The following is a 14313-nucleotide window of genomic DNA, read 5'->3' as shown; positions in this document are numbered from 1 at the left end:
TCCATTTTGCATCTCATTTGGGACATGCTTTCCAAACTCTAACATGGATGTTGGGATGATATTTTTTTATTCCTCTGGCTTCTGAACCGTTTTTCCTTCCTGTTTATTTGTTTTTACCAGTTTTCCACATTCTTTCAAAGAATCATAGGATCTCAGAATTGGAAAGAATCTTGTCTAAATTGTATCTAAAAAAAAAAAAACCAAAACAAAACTAGTTCCCTCTCAACGCTTACTGACAAGTGATCATCCATCTTCTATTTGAAATATGCTGTTATGAGGCATTCAATTTCACATTAGAACAGATCTGAAAATTAGGATTTTCCTTACATTTAGACAAAATTGATCTCTCTGAAACTCTACTTTCTGGGACAAAATAAAATATTTCTAAATTGCCCCCTCCCCCCATTACAACACTTAGATATTTGAAGAAAATGATCATATACTACCTACATTTTTTCCAGGTTAAATATTCCCAGTGCTTTCAATCAATCCTCATACAGTATGTAAACCTCTATGACATATTGCTTAGGGTATTGATGGCTTAGAATAAGTATAAATAGCAAATTCTTTTCTATTCTGTCCAGAAACTCTAAAGGTCTTCCCCACTCAGAAAAGTATCTTTGGGATAGTAAACTGGACCATTTTTTATCTCAATTTTTTTATAGTTCTTAGTCACTGAATTTGACTAAGTGAAGTCTCGACAAACTAAGACCTAGGAAAAAACATTAATTTAAAAAGACCAAGATCACCCACTGCATCCTGGGTCATCCCATCTGATCTTTGTTCTGCCACTGGATTTCATGACTGGAGGAGGGTGCTAGGCTGATTTTGTATAGTTCTGCTTCACTCAAATCCAATTCACGCACAAGTCAAGACATTATGTTTGTGAGATGAGGAAAGACAATAGAAACAACATATGGTATGGTCTATGCCAGTAGTCCTCAAAGTGTAGTCCAAAGAATTGTTGGGGTCTCTAAAATCCTTTCATAAGATCTACAAATTCAAAATTATTTTTTATTTCTAATATAGTAAATAGCTATAAATATAACCCATGTGAACAAAAGCTCTTTGAACAGATCCTCAATAGTTTTTTTAACAACATGAAGATACTGAGAACAAAGGTTTGAGAACCACTGGTCTATACTCTCCATCAGCCTTAATGGGCATGCTTCAACTTGTTAATATCTTTCTTGAAATGTGGTGACCATACAGTTATCTCCTATCTCCTGACACAATAGAAAACCATCAGTGGTGAACTTGTCATGTTCCAGCATGAATAAAAGTTCACCTCAGAAATAGAAGTTCAACCATCTAACAAAGGCAGGACCTGTAAATGGGCCAGGGCTGAGGCTATAAAAGAGATGTGGATGAGCAAAGAGCAGGGTGTGAAGACAAATATAAAAGAAATAGGTTATATTTAACTATGTTATCCTGCATTATTCTTTCCTAAATCCTCAGATCTGCAAGACCCACTTCTCTGTTGAAACTTCTTTGATTTCTAACAGAACTTTTGTATCACTACAACTACATATAAAACAGAATAAGCTAAAAAGTAGGGACAGCCACCTCCCCATTTCACTCAAGATATTTTTTGTTCTATTGATTTGATTTTGTTCCTTTAGTGGTAGTTTGCTGAAGAATAAAGCATCTAAAATAAAAAAATGAGAATAATGAGTCATCTGCTATGGACAAAGATCCCCATACTAGGCACTGGAGAAACAGATGAAATAAGACATAGTCTCTGCTTTCAAGAAGTTTACAATGACCAAGATTTAGTAAATTCAATTTGATATTGATGCCATATTCCTCAAAGCCTTGTTATATATCCAGTATCTGTGGCACCCAACTTGGCTTGGCGTTCCTACTGGTTCTAGTATGCATGCCATTCCAGGGCTTTGGGCTGAAGTTGGGAAGTTTGGGAAGAAGTTGGTATTATTGTTCATTTTCCCCCTAAATATACAAGCTTTTGCTTCACAACACACTGCAGGAGTAGTTCCCAGTGCTTCCCCAATCATGATATTTAATTGGTCCTCCACTTTATATTGCAAAGTGTTTTTCTGCTCCCATTATCTCATTTGAGCATCATGACAGTTCTTCAGGTGGGGTAGGGTAGGAGAGGGACAATCATTGCTTCTTTATAGAGTAAAACTGAGCCACAGAAAGTGCTTCAAATGACTAAAATTTGTTTGTTTGGGAGTGGGGCAGGATCAAGGCAACAATAGCTGTTTTTATTGCAATTGTTTGGACAAATGATTTCACCTATATACTGAACTCCCACTATGGAAACTCCCTTCCATGGATACTGATCAGCAACTCATATGTAACTGAGTCTTAAATAGTTGCCAGGGGCACTGAAAGGTTAAATAATTTTGGTCAAATAGCCAGGATAGATCAGAGGTAGAACACCATAATGCGTGGCTCCCTCTCCATTCCATCCTATTGCCTCCCTAACCCAAGATGACCTAGACATAAATGTCCCTTTGTTAAACTAATCCTTCCCAAAAAACTGTCAACTTGTTATAGATATTAAAGGAGGTACTTTATTAATTTAATTTTTCTTTTTTATTATTAAAAACTTGACAGATATGAGCAAACATTAATGTTCCCTCATACAAAGAACCAAAAAAAGAGGATTGTGTAGGAGGTGGATCTCTATTATGTATAGCTTGGAATTTTTTAAAAGCAGATATTAAATTTAGCTCAATAGTTCCAACACCACCCTGCTTATCTCTGTCTTTTTCTGAACTTCCTTCCATTCTCCTTTATGTATATTCTAAAATGTTTCATGCTGGTACATCTTTGAAGGTGGCTGTCTCTATATTCAAGACAAGAGATTTTTGTTGTCAGTTATAAAGCAGGGGAGAGGCAGAAATGTGATGCTAGGTCCTTACCTCAGCTTCAATCTCATCATACAAGAACTGCTTTTTGAACTTCGTCAAGGCATAATATGCACTGTCATTGTAGAGATCCAAAGGATACAGCACATATCTACGGGGAACAAAGGATGTTTGTTGTTAGCTCTGAAAAAAAAACTCCACCATAATGCAGGATTTTTGGACTCCATGGAAAAAAAAAAGGATGAGAAAAAAAAAGAATGAGCAGAATTTGGGAATTAATTAAGGCACAATATATTATATACATTTGGACCCAAAGTTTGTTGTTCAGTTGTTTCAGATGTATAGGATTCTTTGTGACCCCATTTGGAGTTTTCTTTGTTGAGATATTTGAGTGATTTGCCATTTGCTTTTCCTGGTCATTTTATAGATGGGGAAACTGAGGCATATAAATGGGGTAGTTGGGTAATACAATGCATAGAGTGCCAGGCTTGAAGTCAGGAATACCCGAGTTCAAATCTGGCCTCAGACTAGCTGTGACACTCTGGGCAAGTAACTTAACCTGGTTTGATGCAGTTTCCTAACATAAAAATAATAAATTGGAGAAGAAAATGGTAAATAACTCCAGTATCTTTGCCAAGAAGACCCTAAATGGAGTTATGAAAAGTTGGACACAACTGGAGTAATTGAACGACCACTATAACGAGAGTAGACTTTTTCAGTCTACTTACAAAGCTGATTCAAATGACTTGTGTTTGGGCGAGTTTCTTTTGTGTTTCTGATTTTTCTCCAGTTTCCCCAGAGAGTTTATGGCCCTGGGAGGCCCAATCCCTTAACAGCCATTTCCACTGCAAGCCTCCCCATTAATCCCAGCCCTGCTGCTTCTTACTCCATCATGGAAGGTTCTTTGGTTTCCAGGATATGATCTGTTAAAATCCAGGGCATGGACATCTCAATCGGGAACTGGATTCGACGGCCCATTGTTAATTCCAGGAAGAATTCTCGGAACCAAAGTTGGGAGAGATCACAGCACTGCTGCAGTGCTTCTGGAGGAACAAGAAAGAGAAAGCCAGAATTAGTCATCACAGGGAGGGATAATGTCAAATGTCTGCAGAAGGGGGACCAGATTTTTTGCATGTTTCTTTAGGATTTAGGGCCTAAAAGGAGTTCAAAAACTGATCTCACAGGGCTAATGCCAGGTTCATTGAATCCATTGCTACAACAGCATCAGTTAATCATCATCACCACTGATATTGCTATTTGGTTAATGTCTTTGCAGATCGTGGTAGCCACCAGTTGTCCTGAAGAAGTAAAGGACAAAAATGTTGACAGAATAGTAGGAGCACTAATGGAGGGCCTTCGAGGCAGCCATAACAACAAGAGTTTTAGGAGTTATCAGTCAGAAGATGGTTAAGGAGATCAAAAAGAAATAACAGGAATTGCTCTAAATCACTATTAATTACAGAAATCCAAATTAAAATAAGTTACATTTTTCAGATGGGCTAAGATGACAAGCAAGGATAATGATAAATGTTGGATGAGTCATGGAACACTGATACATTGATGGGGAAGTTGAGAACTGATCCGGTCATTGTGGAGAGCAATTTGAAACTATGCCCAAAGGACTATAAAATCCTTTGTATCATTGCTGATCTATATCCCAATGAGATCATAAAAAAGGGAAAAGGACCCACATATGCCCTTTTTGTGGTGGCAAGGAACTGGAAACAGAGTGGATGCCCATCAGTTGGGGAATGGCTGAGTATATTGTGGTATATGGATGTAATACAATAGTATTGTTCTAGAAGAAATTATAGACTGATATCCAAAAAGCCTGAAAAGACTTACCTGAAGTGATGCTGAATGAAGTTAGCAGAGCCAGGAGAACATTGTGAACAGTAACAGCAAGATTATGTGATGATCAACTATGACAGATTTAACTCTACATCCAGATGGAGAATTATGGAGGCTGAATGCAGATACTATTTTCATGTTTTTTAATTTGCTTTTTGTTTCTCATGCTTTTTCCCTTTTGCTATGATTTTTTCTTTCAAAACATAAATAATATAGGGGAATGAGAAGGTAAGGATGAGCAGCAAAAAAATTGGAACTCAAAATCTTACAAAAATAAATGTTGGAAATTATCTTTGTAACTGGAAAAATAAAATATTTTTGAAATAAAAAAAAGTTTATGGAAAATTGGAGAATATCTATTATATGGCAAAATAATTTTATTCATCTCTACTTCTCATTAATCCCTAAAATAAACTCGGCTCACACCAGATGGATCTCTTTAATGCCTTCATTGCCTCCCATCTATGTTGATTGCTTAATGTCTTTCTCACCTGAGAAGTTTCTTTTCTGCTCTTTGATATTAAATCCTATTCTTAGGACAGCTAAATAGCACAGTGGCTAGAATATTGGGCCTGGAGTCAAGAGGACCTGAGTTCAAATATAGCTTCAGATATTTCTTAGCTGTGTGACCCTAGGTAAGTCACTTAAGCCAGATGCCTCCTAAAAAATTTCTGTTCCTGTTTCAAGAACCTGTTCAAATTGAGTGAATGCCCATAAGTTGGGGAATGGCTAAATAAGTTATGTCATATGAATGTAATGGAATATTATTACTTTACAAGAAATGACCAGTAGGCTGATTTCAGAAAGGCCTGGAAAGACTTACATGAACTAATGCTGAGTAAAGTGAGTAGAACCAAGAGAACATTGTACATAGCAACAAGATATATGATGATTAACTGTGATGGGCTTGGCTCTTTTCAACAATGAAGTGATTCAAGGCAATTCCAGCAGAGTTTTGATAGAAAGAGCCATCTGCATCCAGAGCGAGAACTATGGAGAACGAATGTGGATCAAAAAAACAGTATTTTCACCTTTTTGTTGTTGTTGTTTGCTTGCTTGTTCTTTTCTCATTTTTGTTCACCTTTTGATTGTATTTTTCTTGCACAGCATAATGAATGTGGAAACATGTTTAGAAAAATTGCCATGTTTAACCTATATTGGATTGCTTGTTGTCTATGGGAGGAGACAGGGGGAATGGAGGGAGAAAAATTTGGAACACAGGGTTTTGTAAACGTGAATGTTGAAAACTATCTTTGCATATGTTTGGAAAAATAAAAAGCTATTAAAAAAAAAAAGAACCTGCTCAAATTCCACATCTTCCTTGAAGCTCAGCCTAATTACTCCAGCCAAAACTAATTTCCTTTCTCTTAACACACCTTGATGTTTATACATTTGTTAGAATGTAAGTTCCTTTCAGATAAGAATTATTTCATTCTTTGTATTTGGTTCCTTCCTACCTAGCACAGTGTCTGAAACATAATAAGTGTTTAATAAAGGCTTGACTAATTGATGACTTTGACCTACTTTCTAATCGTTTCATGAGCATTAATCTAGTGTTTCCAATAGAAAATGTCAGAGGGCATATATTATAGTTCTCTTGTATTCTAGTTATTTACTATCAGACTGACTCATCAACTTGTCTATAGAATCACAGTCTATACTAATTTTTGGAAAATAAATTTTGTACTAACTTTAGAGGGCAATGAAGCCATGACTTAAGTTTGGAGCAATCCTGACTGTATAAATCATCCAAGATTCTCACACATGAGATCATTATCCATGTCCCTGTACCACTCTTCCTTCATCTCATCTTGTCCAATCTAGACAAAATCATTCTACAGGGAGGAAAAGGAAGATAACAAAACTATTAGAAATGCCTTGGGCTCCTCTCTTGTTGTAAGCTATTACTAATTAATGGATCTTAAACAGCTAATTTGACAGATGTGGTGATAGGAAAAAGAAAGTTATGTTATACTTATTCCCCAAGGACATGGAGGCTTATGTCTATTCCTCCCTCGAGGATTATGAGCCAAGCCAGCCACAAACATCTGCTGAAAGGAATTTTGCTAAATCAGGAAGAAAAGAAGCCAGACAGATCTGAGTTTCCCTAGCCTCCCAAATCACACCATAAATATGCTCCACAGGGAATTGAGCAATTATGGCAACAAAAGAGATTTCATCAGATTAACATGGTCTTACCCCCTTCCCAAATTCTTCTGATTTGGAATTTGGAATCAAGGCTCACCACTGATGTTGAGCAGATGAGTAAAGAAGAAGGATTGCTTGTGAAATTCTTCAATGGCAAGAACAATTGGTCCATCAAGGCTACTTCTCAAGGTTTTCTTGGAGCCACTTTTGTCTGCAATGAGGGACTCCAGCATGGTCCTTACCATGTATAGCTTGAAAGGACAAAAAGACACCAGAAAGTTAGAGGATTTACCCTAACAATAATACCAAAAATAGTAATACTGCTGGCAACACCCAATAGCTCTGACTATAAGATGACATCTGAATCATCAGCAAAAGATCTGACCACATTCAGTTTACTTTTAGTGTCAAGTATTTTTTACCAATTTAAATTGTTTGAGGTAAATAGCCATCTATTATAGTTTAGAAATATATTAAAAACATTCTTTTAAATTCCACTGAAAATATGAAGAAATACTATTTCTTTAGCCTAGAGTCATTTCTAGAATTTTCCCTTTAGGAAAGTATGGAACAAAAATATGGAATAAGGGTGGCAAACAAATTTAGAAAAATTATGCTTTTTTTCTATTTAAGATAATTGTTGTTTAACTCTGGAGGGATAAGGGTGTTGATCACAGAGAAGTCCCCTTTGACCACTCTAGGAGAACATTTGAGGAGGGTGGTCAAAGAAGAAACTGAGTAAGTATTGAGTAACTATTCTACTTTATGCAATAGAGTGTTAACTCTAAAGTATATTTTAATAGATCATGACCTTTTCCTATAAATATTACTTCAAATTATCTTTGGGTATAGAGAGATATTCAAGGACATGGAAGGATAACGTCAGTTTGGACATTTCTCTCTGAGCTAGAAATGCTTGTATTTAGAATAATGTCTAAAAAGTAGTTTCTGTCAGAATTCTACCTGATGTACATAGTGCAGTATTTGTATTAATGTTTTTTCTCCAACAATCTATATAAGGGTAGTAATCCTTGCCCTGTAGAGCCAGCTTGGTGGCTCAGTGGATCAAGTACTGGGCTTGAGTCACAAAGACAAGCTCAAATGCAGCCTCAGATATTTACTAGCTGTGAACCTGGCCAAGTCACTTAACTTTTGTTTGCCTTTATCCACTGGAAAAAAAGGCCAGTTTCTGCCAAGAAAATCCCATTACTGGTGTAATATAGTCCATGGGGTTTTTAAAGAGTGAGATGTGACAGTATTGGTGTGATATAATCCATGAGATTATGAAAAGTGAGATATGACTTAAGAACAGACAATACAATCCTTGCCCTATTTTAAGGGACTGATTGTCACTGCCTATTGATTGCATGCTTTAAAACCAAGCCAACATGTCCCTTTTCTTTTCTTTGTTCTGAGGTTTTAGAAATTGAACCAATGAATATATTGACAAGGACAATTTCCTGATTAAAGGCTATTTTATTGATGCATTCAGGAATTAATGTCGTATCTTCCTAAAACACTCTAGGGACTCAGCAATCCCTAAATCCAAGATGCCCAGCAATATGGATTTGCTGGAACTTATACCAACAGTGAGGTTGCCTAAACAACTTTCAAGACTCAAGCATTTATACTGCAGTTTTTGCTGTTGTAAGCCTTGGCTCTATCACAAGGAGATAATCCAATAAAAACAATTATTGCAATGCTGTTGAAATTGCTACTGCCTGTGGAAGTCATGCCAGAGACACGATAAATAGGACAAGGAAGAGATTAACTCAAATGTCTCATCTCAACAGCAATCTGTCTCATAGTACTGACCTTCCTAGGATACCCCTAAGCACCTGTGCTTCCTATTCCCTAATCATACCACCTAATGAGAATAATAAAGGGCTTAAAGAGTCCTCATCTTCTTTGGCAGTCTTCTTAGGCACTACTCAGAATATTTTTTTTTTAATTCACAAATGAAGGAAATGCTATTTTTCTGTTAGAAGTTAGTGAAAATTAAAATTAAAATTTTTAATATTCCCTTTGAAATCTACTCATGGATCCCTTGGGCTTCTGTCGACTCCAGGTTAAGAACCCATGCTACAATATAAATGATTATAAAACAAAGGTGTGCAAATCTAAGAATGTGCAAATCTAAGGTGTGCAATATCTAAGAAATACTGAGATTCATGGATGTTGTTACTGAGAAAAGATAGAGGCCAGCATGGGATTGCTCTAGAAGGATAAATGCTTGTGAGCCTCTCCTATTCCCTACTACTCACAATTTTCCTCAACAATAATAATATTGGCTAATTTATATAGTGCTTACTACGTCCCAAGTACTATACAAAGTGCTTCTCAAACATTAGTATCTCAGATGATCCTCACAATAATTCTAGAAGGTAGATGTTATCATTATTCCCATTTTACAGATAAGGAAATTGAGGTCAACAGAGTTAAAGTGACTATCCAACTCCCTTCTCTTTTACTTCTCCTCTCCATCTATATTTTGTTATTTTCCTCATCTTTTCTTCAGCATCTTTTCTTACTCTATTTTCATCTCCTTTCTCTCCTGCTCATCTCTCAGGCCTGCCAGTAGTACCCAGGTACTCAGTTTTGGGGGAATGAAATAAATTGAAGTCAAGAGGGAAAAGGAGAGAGGTCAGACAATGCAACTGCCTCTCAGTGGGGAGGTCAGAGAACACAAATGCCTCTCAGTCTCCTTGTATTATCATCATCCTCTCACAGGAAGAGATCCTTTCTACAGGTCTGAGTTAGAGCTCCAGCAGCCACTGGCAGGTGGCTCCTGTATCACAACACAGTTTAATGCCCTAAAGCATTCAGAGTTGAAAAGATCATTGACTCTGGTATGAAACATAAATATTTGGAGATGGTTATGGTATAAAGGATTGATGATTGGGTTTAGAGTCAGGAGACCAGCATTTGATATTTGCTTCTGCCATTTCCTAGCTATGTGTTTTGAGCAAGTCACATCATTTCTCAGAAACTCTGTAAAATCAGAGCGATATTTCTGATGATCTCTGGGCTCCCTTCTAGCTCTAAAGTCCCATTATACTAACTGAAATATTCCCTTCTTATATAGGAGGACACCAGGAAAAAAAATGTGTCTTAATGAATTCTTTTTCCCATAATCCTTTTAGAAAACAATCTTTCTCAAATTCCCAAGAGTTTTTTGGGATATGTCTCCCAAAGCTACTATTATAATTAATACTATTCTTTTTGAAACAGAGAGAAATGATAACATATAGATATGTTACTATTGAATATCTGCTACATATAGATAGTATTACCTTATACCTGTCTGGTATTTTATACTTTTCAGAGTTTTTATGTATATTACTTCATTTGTACTATACAAGAAACCTGTAAGGAAGGTGAGGAATCATCATTGTCTGTGTCACAGATAGGAGACAGAAATATGGAAAAGTGAGGTTACTCAAAAGTCACACAAAGAATTTGTGTCATATCTGAAACAAAAATTCTGGTCTCCTGAAGCACAATCCAGTGTTCTTTCTACTATACCATGCAAGATGAAATGATAAGAATAGAGTATTTATTTTTATTTTTTGTCTTCTTGTTGGTTTGGGCCTGCAACCTCCAAGCCAAACTATCTGATGGGCTGTACTTGGTGCTTCTTACCTGAGTGCTAGAGGGTCCAACAGCTCGACGTGGAACCTTGATGTCAAAGCCACCCTTAGGATCCTTTTCCCCTCTCAAGCAAGGGTCATTGGGGGGTTCTCGACCTCCCTCCCAGTCACAGATTGTTTTCCGAATAGCCTGTAGGACACTGGAGCAGGAAGGGACATGAAATCAGACCTGGTTTTCCAAGAGAGAAAATTAATCTAAACTCATGTGACAGGAAATTAATCTAAAACTCATGTAAAGGGAAATAACTTGGGTGGAAGATCACATAGTCATAGAAAAAAAGCTAGAGAACTAGGAAAATATTATACACAGTAACAGCAAGATTGTGCGATGACCAAATATTATAGACTTGGTTCTTCTCAAGAGTTTGGCGATCCAAAGCAATCCCAATAAACTTTGGATGGAAAATGCAATCCACACCCCAAAAGAGAACTATGGAGATGGAATATAAATCAACACATACTATGTTCACTTTTTTTTTCTCATGATTTTTCCCTTTTGTTCTGATTTTTTTCTTCCAATATGATTCATAGAGAAATGTGTCAAAAATGAATATACACATATAACACAAAGATGTAACTGGGGGAAAATGGAAAAAAAGAAAAGAAAGAAATCTAGAAGGGATTTTAGAATCCATCTAGTTCAGCCCCTTCATTTTACAAATGAGAAAACTGATGTAACAAAGGTAGACAGCATTCAGAGTAGAATTCACCTATGTCTTCTGATTCCAAGGCTTTTACTCTGTAATACAGAGACTGGACTAATTAAGGTGCCTATAGATTGGGTATTTTTTTCATTTTGGATGAAAGAGAAATCTCCCTTTTTAGGACTTTTTGGCTAAATTCCTTCATCTGTTACCTGGACTACTCTAATGAAGATGGCCCAGCTCCCATATATGGAAATACACCTGGTTTGTCTAAGCATTGGACAATTCCAATAACATGGAAATTTAGTAAGGAATCAAAATGGTATGCTAATGAAGACTATTCTGCTCAGAATTTCTTCTCTGGGTTGTGGTTAAACCTTGTTCCAGTAGGAATCATGAGAAAGTGAGACCCCAGATCTTTGTTTCAGCATTGATGCCGTCACTAACCTGATGAGGACATTCTTCTTTTTCCTCACAGCTTGCCTCAGGGGCTCTCTCAGGGTCACCTGAGCAAAGTCTTGCAGGGCGGCATAGATGGTATTCCTGATGGCTTGGTTGAAAACACTCTCCATCCTGCCCATGAGCACCTGTAGACCTTTGATCATAGCTATCACCTGTGTCAAAAACAAATTTGATAATCAACCATATCGGTTGTACATTCAATTGTCTTTGATTAGAATCATCAGAGCAAGAGGGACGTTCAATCCTTACATTAAGAATTAAAGTATTGGAAAGTTGAGTGAGTTGTCAAAAAGATAGTAAAATGGCAGACTTAGTATTCAAACCCATATTCTTTCACTCCAACTCCATAATGTCATGTTGCTTTTTAATTTATTTAATTTTTAGTCACTTATAATTTCATTTGGGTGATAAAATCCTAGTGAGGAAACTCCCTCTATCAATATAAAAATCAGAAACTGTTCTGCAACTTAGCTTTGGAAACTTGCCTAGAATTCTAGGAGGTAATGTGATTTGACCACAGTCACACAACTATATATATATATATTTTTTTTTACTGGCTTTTAAAGGTGGCCCTTTATCCAATCCACCACACTGCCTTACTGGGGTACTCTGAAGTGGCAAAAAGTGAGCACTGTTCTTCCCTATTTCTGAACATAGGGTCAAAACATAGCACAGCAGACCTGGATTGATCCCCAGATTGCCCTCATTCTTTGTGTTTCCCATGAAATCCCTGAATCCTTCTGAAACATGACAAAAATCATTTTCAAAGCTAACAGTCTTTGTTCCCCTTGGGGCTGTGTTGTATTCCTTTTGACTCGATAGTGACAGTTTCCTCCTCATGTTCATTTTTCTTTCTTTTTTTTTTCATTTTTCCAAAGTACTTTCTAACCATGAGGTTAGTAGGACAGGGATTACAATTCCATTTTTACTTATTAATTTTTTTTAAAGAAACGGAAGGGAGTGAGAGAAAGGAGGTCAAGTGCACAACCAAGGTCATACAATGAGTTGGTAAAGCTGGGATGAGAATGTTATAGTTCTGATTCCTAACTCTTAAGAGTTTTGTCTGCTGAATAACAAAAATAATTCCCACTTATACAGTGATTTAATGTTGACAAAGCTCCTTCCTTAAAATGATCTGTGAAGTGTCCCTTCTTTTAATAGGGAAGTAGGGATCAATGGAGGAAGAATATGATAAATGCAATCAGACAAGGTCTCTCTGTCCATTGATCTTCCTTAAATGTTTTTCTTTGTTCTAAGCAGGATTTGGTGGTAGAGCAGGGGGAAGACATTAAAGAGGAATGGCTGTAAAACAAGATGATATTCCCTTCCTCACTGTAGAAAGGTGAGACCACCAAATGAAAATAGTGTATACATCAGTAGACAAAAAGGAGTTTTGTTCAATTGTTTTTCCCATATGGGAAGGGTCGATGGGAAAGGAAATGACTATAATTTAAAGATAAAAATAATTAATTAAACATTTTTAAAGGCATCAGGATAACTGTGGGAAAAAACCCAGATGAAGACCTTTAATTATAGGCACATAATGGGGGAGAGAGGGAGTCAGGGAGGAGAGAAAAGAGGGTCACAGCTTTGGCATTCCATCTCAACCCATGCAGTTCATCAAAATTAGAAAAAGGTTCACAGAGCTGGAAGGATATAAACTGAGCTTTGAAGGCAAGGTAGACCTTAGACAAGGGAAAGAAAGAGAGAAAGGCATGTTAAGAAGTTGAGGAAGTAAAAATGGGGAGGTGGGAATATACATGGCAGTTTGGAGAAGTTAGGGACTAACCTGGGTAAAGTGGATATTTTGTAGAATAGAAATAAGTTAAAATAATTGGCTGGGGCTAACTTGTGTGACTTCAAGTCATTTCATACCTCAGTTTCTCTATCTGTAAAAGGGTTGTAATAGATAACTACTAAAGCTTTTTCTTTTAACATTCTAGAAGTTCTCTCTATCTCTATCTTTCTTTCTTGGTGCCCTAATTAATTCTCAAAGATAATTTCTCAATCTACATTATTGGAGAATTCTAACATAGAAGGACTGTGCCTAGACTGAGTCCCTAAGCCTCCCAAAAGTGCACAATCTTCTATTTTGGTCAGGATTTCAACTCAGATTCTCAGATTCCAAACAAGTCAGATGACTTGTCCAGGGTCACATTGACACACATTTTTTATCTATTAGTGGGGGAAATACTTGAACTCTCCTAATCCTTACTTGGGAGTCAGCATTCTGTTTTCCTTTTCATGCAGCCTAAATGCAAACCAGCTCAGAGGTGTCTACAAGTATAATTCCCTGCAAGAGGCATTGCAATCTGGTGGCCACATCACTGGCTCTAGCATCAAATACTATGAGTTTGAATTAAACAAGTTATTGAAGTAACAAATTACAAGTTACTGAAACTGGTCTCGGTTTCTCATTTGCAAAATGATAGGCCATCTTGAAGGACCCTTCTAGCTCTAAAGTCTGTGACACTAAGAGCTGATACCTGTGGTAAACAAAATCTGGAACTAAATGATGACCCCCCTCAATTAGAACACTTAATTTCCATATTTAAATCCGTGCATTAAATTTATAAATCTCCAAACAAACATTAGTCCAGAGACTGCCCCAAAGTTAAATAAAACCCCCAGATGAACCACTTCAGCTACAGCTGAGCCTATTCAGCTGAGTCCAGTCAGTATTCATAAAGACTTGTTGATTGATGAATTCTGATGGAATGA

General features: G+C 36.8%; 1 protein-coding gene across 1 annotated transcript in view; it reads right to left on the bottom strand.

Annotated features, from left to right (window-relative positions):
- The window catches only part of CYFIP2 (cytoplasmic FMR1 interacting protein 2), a 143228-nt gene that overhangs the window by 74189 nt on the left and 54726 nt on the right, over positions 1 to 14313 (bottom strand). Inside the window, exons 14-18 of the mRNA XM_051978795.1 lie at positions 11578 to 11744; positions 10479 to 10626; positions 6934 to 7087; positions 3724 to 3880; positions 2892 to 2988 (exon numbers count right to left, since the gene is read on the bottom strand). Of these exons, the coding sequence (XP_051834755.1) occupies positions 2892 to 2988; positions 3724 to 3880; positions 6934 to 7087; positions 10479 to 10626; positions 11578 to 11744 (723 nt within the window). The remainder of the gene's footprint in view (positions 1 to 2891; positions 2989 to 3723; positions 3881 to 6933; positions 7088 to 10478; positions 10627 to 11577; positions 11745 to 14313) is intronic.

This window comes from Antechinus flavipes, chromosome 2 (assembly GCF_016432865.1).
Source record: "Antechinus flavipes isolate AdamAnt ecotype Samford, QLD, Australia chromosome 2, AdamAnt_v2, whole genome shotgun sequence".
In the NCBI taxonomy this organism is placed as follows: Eukaryota; Metazoa; Chordata; class Mammalia; order Dasyuromorphia; family Dasyuridae; genus Antechinus; species Antechinus flavipes.
This window is presented reverse-complemented; position numbering and strand designations above follow the sequence as displayed.